The sequence below is a fragment of the Crocuta crocuta genome, unplaced genomic scaffold (assembly GCF_008692635.1).
Source record: "Crocuta crocuta isolate KB4526 unplaced genomic scaffold, BGI_CrCroc_1.0 scaffold70, whole genome shotgun sequence".
In the NCBI taxonomy this organism is placed as follows: Eukaryota; Metazoa; Chordata; class Mammalia; order Carnivora; family Hyaenidae; genus Crocuta; species Crocuta crocuta.
The window spans coordinates 3,716,702-3,730,415 of record NW_027528417.1 but is presented as its reverse complement, the minus strand read 5'-3'; the positions used below and the strand labels follow the sequence as shown (position 1 = coordinate 3,730,415).

Here is a 13,714-nt window from a genome sequence, read left to right as displayed (position 1 = left end):
ACTGAAACAGGCTCCAGGCTCTGAGCTGGCAGTCAGCACAGAGCCCAACGCGGGGCTTGAACCCACGAACCGCGAGATCATGACCTAAGCGAAAGTCGGACGCTTAACCGACTAAGCCACCCAGGCGCCCCAATAAGCATTTTTTAAAGTGGGTTTTTTTCCAGATCAACATAGAGGAAGGGAAAGAAAAATAAAATAAAAAGAGAGAGGGAGGCAAACCATAAGAGACTCTTAACTACAGAGAACAAGCTGAGGGTTGCTGGAGGGGTTTCAAGTGGGCAGATGGGCTAAATGGGTGAGGGTATTAAGGGGGGCACTTGTTGGGATGAGCACTGGATGTCGTAGGTGAGCACTGGGTGGTGACTCACTGAATTCTACTCCTGAAATCATTACTACACTACATGTTAACTAACTTGGATTTAAATAAAATTTAAACATTAAAAATAATAAAAATAACAAAGTGGGCTTTTCCACGTATTTATATCTATTTCCTATATACTTCAGGTATATAATACATATCTTAATTAGAAATTTTCTATTCTCGAGGCGCCTGGGTTCTTAGTCGGTTAAGCGTCCGACTTCGGCTCAGGTCATGATCTTGCGGTTCGTGGGTTCGAGCCCCGCATCGGGCTCTGTGATGACAGCTAGCTCAGAGCCTGGAGCCTGTTTCAGATTCTGTGTCTCCCTCTTTCTCTGACCTTCCCCTGCTCACTGTCTCTCTCTCTCTCTCAGAAATAAACAAAACATTTAAAAAACTTTTTTTAAATAAGTAAAATGCAATTTTTAAAAAAGGGACACTTTGTCTTTTCCTTTGCAATTTAAACTTTATATTTCACAACAGTTTTAGGTTTATAAAAAATCATGTAGAAAGTATAGAGGATTCCCAGATATCCCATACGCAATTTCCCTTATTATTAATATCTTACATTAGCATGGTATATTATGTTTAATGAACCAATATCAATAAATTATTATTAACTAATGCTTACACTTTATTCTGATTTCTTTGGTTTTTAGGTAATGTCCTTTTCCATCCCAGAACTAGTTATATTTAGTTGTCTTCTCTCGTTAGGCTCCTCTTGGCTATGACAATCTCTTAGACNAGATACTCAGCTTTGAAGGATACTGGTCAGATATTCTGTAGAATTTTCCTCTTTTCCAATTTTTATACCACTAATTTCTTTCTCTTCTAGCATGGAGTTAGTACATCCAGTGCAATGTTTCGTAGAAGTGATAACAGGCTTCCTTCTCTTCTTTTGTGTTTAGCAGGAATACCTCTGGAGTGCCCCAGTATACATGTTGAGCTGAGACAGATATATTTGATCATATACAAACTTCTATAGTATTCCTTCTATAGTATTCTCCTATAGTATTCTATACTTCTATATATACTATATACTATACTTCTATAGCATTCCTACCCTGATTATAGTCAATATTACTTTTCTTAGTGTCTAGCTTTGAATTATTAAGCGTGCTTATGTTTGTACATGTGAGTGCATGGGGTGGGGGGAGGGTGGCAGGGAGGGTCACATATTTTGCAGGCTGTTTTCACAACCCAGCAACTCGCTTCTCATTTCCTACCACAGAGACAGACTTCCCCCCAAACATTTGAAATTTGGTGATTCTGCTTCCTCTGCTTCCCCGAACCAAACCGAGTCAGAAAGGTTTCTGCCTCAAGTCCTGGCCACGTCCACTGCCCTGGCTCAGGCTATGCCCCGCCGTGCAGGACCTCTGAAGTCGGTCGCACTGCCCCTCTGATTCACTTCTCTTCACTTTCTCCCACGTAATTCTTGCCCGATAGTGGCCACTTTCAGTAGCCCTTGCATAGAGTGTGAAATCTGAAAAGTGTATCTCTTTCCAGGTTTGACTGAAAATGGAGTTTGCTTTTTAATTCATTCTTCTTACTGTTGTTTTATGGTTTCCTAGAGAAGGTGAGAATGCAGACTCCTGCAACTATGCTCATAGCAAAAGTCATAATGAAGTAGTTTTTCACCCAGAGAACACCCACTGATTTCTGGAAATAGGAGACAATTCAATCTTTGAACTCTGTCACATGAAGTTTTATTAGAAACGTGGGGATTTTGGAGAGAGGACGGCCGAACTTCATGTAGTGAAATAGAAACTTGAATTGCCAATATAGAGAGCTTAATTAAGAGATAAGGGAATTCACTTATTCATTAGAAAATAATTGAATGAATGCTTTGTGCTAGGCATTTTGCTGGGCAGTTAAGTGGGAGTTACTCTTGGTGGAGTTAGTTCAATTCATGATTAGAATATTGTTTTCCCTGAACCTCAGTTTCTTGGGGTGATAAACCCAATCTTATCTACTTTGCGAAGAAGCTGAATTGAGCTTCGATATATGAAGGCACCTGGTGGATCTCGGCTTTTCTGCAAGGGGAATTTGCAGCCGTTATAAACGTTTAAGGAGTGAAGTACTGTGAACACAAAAGTGGGTGGAGCTTCTGTCTGGTTCACTGGAGCCCAGGAAGTCACTGACCGGTACAGATTATAAGACGTCAGGTGGCTACAGCGCAGCCAAGGAGAGAGATGGTCCATGACCATGACAGAGAGCGGTGGAAAGGGAGACGCCTCGGGGACTGAGGCAGACAAATTATGGGAGCAAAGGTGCAATTGACAAATGGAAGCATAGACACCAAGAGTCAAATGGGACCTTATGGCCAGAGGCTCATGAACGAAGGGCACCCCGGTTGCAGAGACGATGCCTTCTCATTTCCCCACACTGGGGGGCAATTTGCATTTGTGCTAGGGGCTCATTTGCCCCCCTAATCTCCCAAAGTCCTCCTTTTAGACAGGGGTTCCTGAAAGCAGACTCTGAGACTCTGAGATTAGCATTCAGGGGCTTTACTGGGGAGTCCTCTTGGGAACAATGCCTGTAAGGGCATGAAGGAAGCGAGACCGGACAGTGGGAAAAAGTGAACTACAGCGGAGTTGCAGCAGAGGCCCAGCCGAGCTCACGGGCAGCTCTGGAACGGGAAAGGCTGTCAGAGTCCTCCCACACGGAAGCAGGAGAGCAAGGGTTTACTTCTGCTCATGACCCAATCCCTGGATAGGAGGTGCTCCAGGGAGGACGGTCCTGAAAGGAGACTGGCTGAGAGCTGCCCGCCGTCAGTGCTCCTGGTGGCTGGTGCGGTGAGTGCGTCAGTCCCACATGGGGCGATGTGGACGGCGCACCACAGCACCCACTACGCCTCTCAAGGCCGGCGCGGGAGGCAGCTCAAAACCGCTGCCCCTCAGGTCCTTACTTTCCATTTGGTATCATCTCCCCCTACTTTGCTGCTGTCCCCCACGCCCCCCTACCCGGTCTCTACAGAACCCCACAAACCACTCAGCACTCCCCGATCACAGTGTGCGCGTAACAGCACCTGCCTTTCATCAGTCTAGAATGTCCTTCTTTCTTCCTTTTTTTTTTTTTTTTTAATGTTTATTTTTGAGAGAGATTCGGGGCGTGAGCAGGGAGGGGCAGAGAGAGGGAGACACAGAAACAGAAGCGGGTTCCAGGCTCTGAGCTGTCAGCACAGAGCCTGACACGGGGCTCGAGCCCACGAAACACAAGATCATGACCTGAGCCCAGTCGGACGCTTAACCGACTGAGCCCCCCAGGCGCCCCTCCTTCCTCCCTTCTGTCCACCACAATCATGTTCCTTCTCCAGGCCTACTTCAACAGCAAATTGTATTATGAACTTTGAATCCATTTCTCCTCCCTCTAAGGTCCCAAAGCATTCTGTTGTCGGATGTGTCTGTCTTGTGTTGTAGTTGATCTTACCTTTGTGTTCCCTTTATCAGATTAGAAACCCCACGAGCGCGGGCTTCCTCCTTTAGCCTGCTCCTCTCTCTGTAACCTAGCATCCTGCTTCGCACAAAACACACCCAACACACTGGAATTATCTGCATCGACTGTTCCAAGCTGTTAAGAGAGTTTCTCAAGGAAAGTCTCCCTAAAGATCTGAAGAGCCTTCGCCAACGCCCTCTGTTTCCCCTTCTCACTGCAAGGAGGTGAAGTGTATTTAATCAGCAGAATCTGAGTGCCCACCGTAGGACAGATACTGACGCTGATTGTCTGCTGTTCTTGTTGTTGAGGTAAAATTCACATACTATATAAAACTAATCATTTAGGGGCGCCTGGGGGGCTCAGTCGGTTGAGCATCTGGCTTCAGCTCAGGTCACGATCTCACGGTTCGTGGGTTCAGTCTGGCTTTGTGCTGACAGCTCAGAGCTTGGAGCCTGCTTCTGATTCTGTGACTCCCTCTCTCTCTGACCCTCCCCCGCTCCCGCTGTCTCTCTCTCTCACTCAGAAATAAATAAAACATTTTTTAAAAATTTAATAAATAAATAAAACTAATCATTTGAAAGCAAGCAATTCAGCAGTGTTTAGGACATCCATGGCCCGATGTTCCAAAACACCACCCTGTTTCTATCGCTCTGAAGCAAACTGCACCTAGCCTGTGCTCCCCGGAAGCTGGGCACATTGCCACAGGGAAGGGCCGGGGTCCAGTGTGGACAACGTAGAGTTAGACTCACCTTTGTGAGACCTCCTGCTGGCTTGTTTTCCATGTTTCTGTTCCCGGAAAGGAACAGTGTTCCCAGAGAGCCATGTGTAGTGCCACCAGAGCTTCCAAATTCCCCATCCCGAGGGGGCACTCGGCCTGAGTGGCTGGGGCCGATGGGCGACCCGAGCTCAGGAGGAGGGATGGTAGCGGGGGCCGACTGTACCCCCACCTGTTTCCCATGGTGCGCGTGGAGCTGGGAGGAGCCCAGGGGCAGGGAAACCCTTTTGGCCGGTGGCCCCAAAGTTCCTGTCTCCCGTGATGTCCCAGGAAATAATCCTCCTCTTTCCGGAATGTATTCCCCTTTACAGACAGAAGGAAACTGAGGCTGAGAGGAGAGGGATGTGTTCAGGCTCACAGGGGACCCCAGAGCTAGGACGTGCGGGCCGGGGTCACCAGGCCACAAGGTGGACGAGGTCTCCTAGGGACACCACCCAGGAGGTGGGCCACCCCTCACGGCTGTCCACCCCCGCGGCCCCGGGCCGCCCTCCTCACCCCGCGTGCGCACAGGCGGCGTCTACACAGGCAGCCGCATGGCTCCTCCCCTGGATCAGTCCTCCACACCCACAGCGGCGCGGGTCCCTGTCCCCATCAGGAAACCAGGCACAAACCGGCTCAGGAGAAGAGGCTCTGTCAGACTATGTACAAGTTTATTTTATCGTTGTCTACAAAGGCCACATCGACTCACCCCCCCCCCTTTAAAATCGTTTAAAAAAAAAACATACTTTCTGGAAATGCGTCCTTTATAAATGTAGAGCGTGTGATAAGGTGTGAACTTACAGAAGCATTTGAAGCCGGTAACTCGGTTGATGGTTTGCAAGACGGGTTTTTGTTTTGCAATGCATTCCAGGGCTCTCCCACCCTGATTAAAGTCTCTGTTGAATTTGATGAAGTCTGTGACTAAGAACAGAGATTTAACTTAATGGTGTCAAACGCTTAATGACACGATTAAAATGACTGGTGAGAAATTTTGACTCATCCCAAAGTTAAAAAGGAAGCCAGTATTTTAACAGAGAGGATGACATTTTTCACAACTTCATAATTACTGGTTGTGCCACATCGGTAATAGCTTTGGCTTGATTATTCTTGCCTCCCTTAATGGCAGGCATGTCACTGTCATACTTTATTAACCTTTCTTATTTTTAGTTTTGAAGGCTCTGTTTGTAAACAAGTAAAAGACCCCCCCCATCCATGTATCTGCACCTATGTATTATTTGTAAAACTTGAATATCATCTGTTATCATCAAAACAAAATGTGCTCACAAGCACATGAAAGTATGTTTGAATTTCCACAAATACGTTTGGATGTTTTAATGCCTTGTATTTCACGTTTGGACATCAGGCCTTGCTAATGCCTTCACATCACATCCTCACACCTGGAATCAGCATCGAGAAAGTTTGGCTTCCGTTAGCAGATAATCCTTTAAGATAAAAGAGCAGATCAGGGTTCAGCACTTTGCTCTCTGTCTCCTCATACACCTGGCTCCAGGGAATCTACCATGCTTCGAATATATTAACAGGAAAGCTCTAGAACAGCATGTCAAAGTTTTCGCTATTGTCCCACGAAAGCTAGAAAGTAATTAAAGGGCCCATTTTTCATGGCAAGAAGTAGCGACCGATTCCACCATTCGTTCTCCACAGGCCCCCCAAGAGAACGCCATCGGTGCACGTTAGCCGGGAATGAACGGTCCTTCCCTTACAGTGTCACGTGTGACCTCGCTGAGATGCTGGTCAGAGTCCTCCTCCTGCTTACTCAGCCCTGCAGGCAAGCCCGGGGAAGGGGTGATGTCGCAGCCCGGGTGAGCTCTTGCTGGACCGCACCCGCAGATTTCAAGAGGAGGAGCTGACTGAGGGGCGAGAAGCCCACGCTCGGCAGTGGATGAAGGGCTCCCTCCCGCCACTGGCTCGGGAGCCCCTACTATAGTACAATTGTAAGCAAGCTCTCCCTTCGGGAAGCCTTGCGCCGTCCTTCGGCTCTTCGTGGCTTACAGGGCATCGTGGAGATCGTGATCCCCGGTGGACTGCGTGTAGGACGAGCTGGGGGTGTCAGGGGGGTAGAGCTGTAGGAGCCTGCAGTAGTGGCAGGGCAGGAAGGGGCCCCTGCAGGTCTTGAAGAGCTGTACGAGGTACTTGCGGAATTTCTCCCCGAGGAAGAAGTAGATGACGGGGTTAAGGCAGCAGTGAATGAAAGCCAGGGTCTCCGTGGCCTGAATGGCATAGTCCAGGTGCCTTTCGAAGGCACAGTCCTGAAGGATCTCCAGCTCCACCAGGGTCTCCAGGAAGAGCACCACGTTGTAAGGCGCCCAGAAGCCCAGGAAGAGGGCCACCACGGCGAAGACCATCCTCACCGCCTTGCTCTTCTTCTCGTTTTTGCAGTGCTGCAGGGTCCTGATGATCATGGAGTAGCAGAACAGCATGGTGCCCACGGGAATCACCAAGCCCAGAATGTTGATCTCCAGGGAGCTGAGCACCTTCCACCGCGTGGAGTTGAGCGAGTACTTGGTTTTGCAGTAGGTGTGGTTGCGCTCCGTATAGCAGGTGCTGAGTAAGAAGCCTGGGAGAGAGGCCAGTACAGCCACGGACCACGTGACCACGCTGGTGATGACCCCATACGTCAAGGTCCTCGCTCTCAAGGAAAACACCGCATGCACGATGGCCAGGTATCTGTCGATGCTCATGAGCATGATGAAGAAGATACCGCTGTAAAAGCCCACCAGGTACATCCAGGAAATAATCTTGCAGAGACCTAGTCCGAAAACCCACTGGTCTGCAGCATAGTAGGCCCAGAAAGGGAGGGAGAACACGAAGAGCAGGTCTGAGATGGCGAGGTTGAGCAGGTACACGTCGGTCATGGACTTGAGCCTCTTATACTTGAACAAGACCAGAACCACCACAGAATTTCCAAGGAGACCGAACAGAAAGACCAAGGAGTAGAGAGGGGGCAGGAAGAGCCCCCCAAAGGCCTTGATGCCTTCTTTGGTGCAAGGCTTGGGGATGTTCTCATAGAGATAGTAATTACTATAGATGCTTTCATCCATGGTGGTGTCTGCTGTATCCGTGGGGTTCATTTTCAACTCTGCAGGCTCCTCAACACGGGTCTGAGCCCAACCAAGAACTAATGAGGGGAAGAGCAAACAGGATTTCTGTAAGAACAGAAGCAAATTGAAATGGTGCTGAATACAGAGCATAGCGCCGAATACTGTGCCCCGGATCGTGACACCCTCTTCCCGGCCTTCCCAAGTTGAAGGGCTCTGTTCCTCGCAGGGCAGTGCAGCCAAAATGACAATCCTGGCCTTTGGAGTCAGCAGATGACAAGTCCCAGCTCCAGCACTCCCCTCCCGCTCTCAGGGAGGCTTGAAGTCCCTCACTTGTAAATGGGGACCGTAAAACCTCCTTCTCAAGGAGGCGGTTTCAAGGATGCATTTCAAAATGATAGTCTGGGGTTAGCGAATCACCTGCGGGGCAGGTGAGATTCCCAACAGCCCTCCACCCACGGCCACCGTAGTGACTTAAAAACAAAACAAAAACAAAACGTGAAGATTAAACATCTGTGCATGTTTCCCCTTCCGATTCGAACTCCAAAAAGTCAGTCATTGCTTAGGTAATCGTTGGGCTAGAAGGTTGGCTAGGATTTTATATAAAAATTCGAATTCCTCCTGCAAGCATGACATATCTATGTCAAAGCCTGCTCCCTGGTATCGTGCATTTCATCCCACTCCCACGACCCTGCTCCCCACCGCACTCCCGACAGAGCCAGGTGCTCGGAGCCAAGCAAGCATACTGAGCCATGGCTCACAAAAGGTTCAGAGAAGCTAAATGACTTCCAAAGGCCACACAGCTACATGCAGAACTCGTTCCTTGGGCCCCAAGTCCCCGTGACATGCTAGTAAACCAACTCTGCGGAGGGGGCAGATGCTGATTTATGGTGTTTGCTGGTGCCTGTGGTGCAAATACTTGCACCAGGGCAAAATTCCAGCTTCCGACTGCCTCCCAAAGTTCCTGAATCCTTGATGGTCTTTAACAGCCCCTGGGAGCTGTGCAGGTCAGCTCCGGTGTACACTCCCAAGGTCATTCTGGAACACTGCCTTTGATGGGAACATGCCTGGCCTCCCGGGCCTGGGGGCTAGCTGCTCCTGGGCCACTCAGACGCTAATGCAGTGGATGTGTCCAGAAGGCCCCTTGGATGCAGGAGCACTCAGGTGGTTTTTGCTGGACTCAGATGGCGATGAGAGGGAACTTGGTCGTTTCATCAAAACCACGTGCAAAAATCAGTCCCACGCACTGAATCCTGTCGCCGTGGGAATTAGCCTGACAGATCTCAAAAAGGCACATCGTGGCCAGAAATGAAATCTCTCTACTTCCCCAGCTACCCACATTTCCTATCTAAATTGGCAGGTGAAGAGGTTGAGACCTTACAGCTACATGCATGTTCGCCTGCGGATCAGAGCAATTCAGGGCTGAAGGGCTTTCTGACTCAAGGCTACCGCCTCTTTCTTCTCCTCTTTTTTTTTTTTTTTTTTTTTTGGTAAAGGTTTTTTTAAAGTGATCTCTACACCCAACGTGGGGCTCGAACTCACAACCCTGAGATCAAGTCGCACGCTCTACTGAGTGAGCCAGGCATCCCCTCTTGCTTCCTTCTTAATGGCCCCTGATATTCTTTGATCACAACCCTTTTCACATTGTTCAGTTAACTGCCTTCCCCTCCCTCCCTGCCACCCTTACCACCGTGCACCCAAACCCCCAAACCAACTTTGGTTTCTCAAGAGAGAGATTTGGATTTACTCCTGCAGACGGATGCTGAGGACCTGGGCCATCACAGGATCTCGGAGCAAGTGTTGTAAAATCAGTATCAGTTCCAGTTAAATAAACATCAATCCCCGTCTCTCTCCACCATTTTGCCGGTAAAAACTGAAGGAACAGAGGAGGCTGAGGAGTCGGGAAACTGCCAGGAGAATAAAACTAAACGCAGCTGGTAAATGTTGGGAATTATTCCGTCAGCCGTATTTGTGTGGTGTTTCTTGACCTGGGAGCCTTGATTAGAAGCAAGAAGCAGGAAAAAAATGTATGTTTGATAAAAGTGATCTGTGTATTCTGAGCGTGTGGACTCGGCCAGACGTATGCAGGGAGAGAGTCCCGCATATAGAAGTGCCCCTCAGACGAGAGCTCGGAGGGCGTGAGTGTAAGTAGATGGCGTGTGAGTCTGAGTTCAGAGCCTGCAGTGAGCCCCAGAATGCCCAGGAAGCCCGAGTGGAGGGACTGGCCGGCTCTCCGCGCCTCCGAAGTCCACGCGGCCGACCAGAACGCAGTGCGCATCCTGAGACCCCGGGAATGGGCCCGTCCCTGCTTACCTTCCGTGTCCAACAGCAGTCCCGACGCTCGTCGGCGAGCCAGTGCCAGGCTTGTTTGAGGAGCTGAGCGCTAAGAAAGGTGCCTTTGAAGGGCGCGTGGCTTCCTGTGAGCGCCAGCTCTGTCCCTCACCCATCTGTGCTGAGTTCAAGTGGGTTTTTTTTTTTCTGATAGAAGAAGCAGAAAATGAGTGACTAAGTCACTCACTTCCCAAAACTGAAAGCTAGGAAGGTTTGCTCTCTGCAAGATCAAAGAGGAAAACGGAGTCAGTTGTCTTTTAAAAGAGACACCTTAATTTTTTTAAAGTGTATTTGTTGGATTTTTAATGTAAAGAATTTCCCTTTTCGCCGGCTCTGTGTCGTAGACATGATCTTTGTGTCCTGGACGAGTGAGCAGTTTTGCCTGAGTGGGTGTGCAGTGGCAAAGCACCCTTTGTGTGCCGTAGCCTCGAACAGGTGGGACCTGAGAGGGGCGGGGGGGGGGGGGGGGGGGGGGGAGGCCAGATGCATACATAAGGCAGCTATTCAGAGCAGAGAAACACGTATCTAGATGTGTGTGCCTCGGAGGGAGTCAGGGGGCTTTAGTCGACCACATTCAATAACTCCTGTAAAGGGAGGAGACAAGGTAGCTTCACGCCCCCTTTGCGACAGGAAGACCCCTTCCTGCCCCCCCCCCCTTGGAAATCGCGGAGCTCCCACGGACATGGTCTGTTAGGGTAGCCGTCACGGCCGAGGGGCTGACAGCACAGAGCCCGACGCGGGGCTCGAACCCGCAAACGATGAGCTCACACCTGAGCTGAGGTCGGACGCCCAAGGCGCCCCGGCTCCTGCCGGCTTCCCTCTGTGTCTGCAGTTGCTCAGCTCTTCAGTTCGGTTTAAAAGAGCCACAGTGTCGGGGAGGACAGCCCTCCCCAGCAAAGTTCCCCTGTCCAGAACCTTCCAACAGGGCCGAGGCTGAGAGAGCGGAGGGACCGGTGAGTCTGTGCCCATGATACAGGGTAACGTGTAGACTAAGCATAGCTCGGGTCCGGCCACCCTCCGTCCCTTCAGCGGTCGGCTGGCGGGCCCTTGCGGAGACACGGACCTGCGAAGACCCCGGTGGGCCCACCGCCACCCTCAAGGTCGAGGCCGCTGGTGCCGCTGAGGACGCAGAAGCCAACGTCCCAGACAAGGAGCGCATCCTGTGTGCGGAGCGGCTTCCGGTTTTTGCAGGCGAAGGGCTGGAGGATGACCGCGCCCCTCGACCCCCGTGTCCAGCGGGGGGGTCCCCCTTGCACTTGGCCGAGCCCCCCCGACCCTGCCGGCCCGGAACGACAGCTGCGACCAGGCGATCCGCCGCAGGGGTCCTGGTGGCCCGCGTCCCCCGCGCTGTCCCAGCCGCACCCCGCGTGGCCAGCCAACGACCTGCACTCCCCCCGTCCTTCCTCTGCCAGCAGGGCGGCCGCCCGTCCAAGTCCCAAGGCCCTGGGGCCTCAGCACAGATTCCCTTTCACGGACTCGAGCCGCAAAGCAAAACCAACATGCGGGGCCTGAGGAAGCTTCTCTCTTGAAATCACAGGCCTCAGGAGGCAAGTTAGAGAGCCGGGGGTGCAGTGCGAACACTGTGTGCGACAGCCCTGGGCAAGGCCCTCTGAGCACCTTGCCTCCGGGGACTGGCCCCGGGGAGGGGCGTTAGGATGATGTCTAGAGGCCCAACCGATCGCACGTGATCATGGCCATCAAGGGTCTGGAGATGCTCCCTTGAGAGCCGGCTGATGCTCCCGTGACAGAACCTGGCCACGAGGTAAGCATCCCAGCTCTGAGCCAGGGAAGCGGCTCCGTGTTGCTGGAGCGCACTCGCTCCGAGCCCTGCTCAGTCTGGGTTTGGGTCCCAGTGCCTCTGCTTAACAGCCATGGGGACCTCAACCTTCCCATCTGTAAAAAGGGCTGATACTGCATGAGGGTTGCAGAGGATTCGTGAGCTAACGTTTGCAAGGCACTTAGCACGGTTCCTGGTATAGATAGGTACCAACCAGAGCACCAGTGGTGAAAATTAGCAGGACAGAGAAAACGCACCGTAACAGGGGCACCTGGGTGGCTCGGTTGGTTGAGCATCAGACTTCGGCTCAGGCCACGACCTCACGGTTCGTGGGTTCGAGCCCCGCGTCGGGCTCTGTGCTGACAGCTCAGAGCCTGGAGCCTGTTTCGGGTTCTGTGTCTCTCTCTGCCTCCCTCTGCTCTCTCTTGGTCTCTCTCTCAAAGAATAAATACACATTTTTTAAAAAACGCACAGTAACAGCTTTGCCTCCTGAGCCGGCTGAGTGTGGCACGGTGCCCGGCGCCATCGCCCGGAACCCAGGAGCTGCAGGGCTTGGCCTCGGAGGCCCACGGCGACGGGCGGTTTCGGGTGTGCAAGCTGCAAACGCTGTTGCCCTGGGGAAAGCCAGTCTTCAGGTTCGCAAAGTAATCACACCACCGTCCTGGAGAAACGCTACGGAGGTGTCCCTCCAGTAAGCGTTTCAGAACGAGGCGATACCCCCGCCCCCCAAAAGGATCGCATGTTCAGTAACGCCTATTTCACCGATGGGGAAACAGGAACCCAGAGAGGGGACAGCTGAAGGCGGCGCGGCCGGGGACACCGGCACGGCGGACACCGACGCTCCCGGCGTCCTCCGGGACGCTGAGTTTCTGCACCCGGATCAGATCAGAGAGGAGCCGACCCACCGAATCCGCGCCGGGCGCTCCCTCCCGCCGGGCAAGGCGCCGTCCGCCCAGCGCGGGCTTCAGCGAGAAGGAAAGCGGCAGCGCAGGCCTGCAGCGCCCCCTGGTGTACAGAGCCTCGCCCGCCCGCCCGCCCGCGGGAACCGGCTTCTCCGGCCCCGGACGCGTCCGCAAGGCCTTCAGGCGGGGCTCCAGGGCGCCCAGCTGCAGTCCGCGGTAGGAAGGCATCCAAGATCTGGCGTCAGGCCCGCTACTTAAGTTTAACATGCGGGAAGGCTGCCCCGCAGGGCCACCCAGGGCGGTGCACCCGGGGACGGTAACCAGCTGGGGCGCTAGGGGACAGCTTATGTTTGACAAGCAGAGTGAGTCAGTTCGTTTTCATGGGTTCTCTGTCGATTGGGTAATGTGGATAATCTGGGGTCCTAGGCCGTCCCGAGTGGTCTGGCACCTGGTGTCCGGGCGATGAGGACCGGTGAACAGGGGCCCCAGAACAGAGGCGCTGAAAAGGAGGTGCCTGCTCACAAAGGGGGACTGGCTGGCCTCCAGCCGGGGCCTCAAAACTGGATCAGGACAGCACTTAAAACAAGCCAACTTACAGGGGAGGTCTGGATACACCGACGAGACTTTGATGAGGAGAGAAAACTGCAAACCATTAAATTACAAAGTGATCTTTAACGAGATAATTGAAAATCCCTGCACATTCGACTATTAGAAAACCCACTGTCATGGACCGCCTGGGTGGCTTAGTCGGTTAAGCGTCCGACTTTCGCTTAGGTCATGATCTCGTGGTTCGTGGGTTCGAGCCCCGCGTCGGGCTCTGTGCTGACTGCCAGCTCAGAGCCTGGAGCCTGTTTCAGTCTGTGACTCCCTCTCTCTCTGACCCTCCCCTGCTCACGCTGTCTCTCTCTCTCTCTCTCTCTCTCTCTCCTAGAAATAAATTTAAAAAAACATTTTAAAAATAAAATAAATACAAAATCTGACATAATTGTTTTAAATTGAGTCAGCACTTTAAATGCTTTAGCACAAAAACAAAGTTAAAAAACTTTAAGACAGAATTTTACAGGCAAATTCTACAGTCAAGGTACATATAATTCTACTCTG

The 13,714-nt window shown here is 51.8% G+C and overlaps 1 protein-coding gene and 1 pseudogene across 2 annotated transcripts; one reads left to right on the top strand and one right to left on the bottom strand.

Moving 5' to 3' along the window:
- The window catches only part of LOC144223661 (E3 ubiquitin-protein ligase RNF138 pseudogene), a 14,837-nt pseudogene extending 8,585 nt beyond the window's left edge, over nt 1-6,252 (top strand).
- Nucleotides 5,248-10,017, bottom strand: CCR4 (C-C motif chemokine receptor 4). 2 transcript variants are annotated; one of them, XM_077754515.1, is made up of 2 exons: nt 9,917-10,017; nt 5,248-7,711 (listed from the first exon to the last, which is right to left on the bottom strand). In XM_077754515.1, exon 2 carries the CDS (start codon nt 7,634-7,636, stop codon nt 6,554-6,556), a length of 1,083 nt encoding a protein of 360 aa, XP_077610641.1. In that variant the 5' UTR covers nt 7,637-7,711; nt 9,917-10,017; the 3' UTR covers nt 5,248-6,553. The 2 variants fall into 2 exon arrangements, with proteins under 2 accessions (XP_077610641.1, XP_077610640.1); XM_077754514.1 differs by having other exon boundaries at nt 5,248-7,683; nt 9,917-9,973.
- Nucleotides 10,018-13,714: the final 3,697 nt, after the last annotated feature.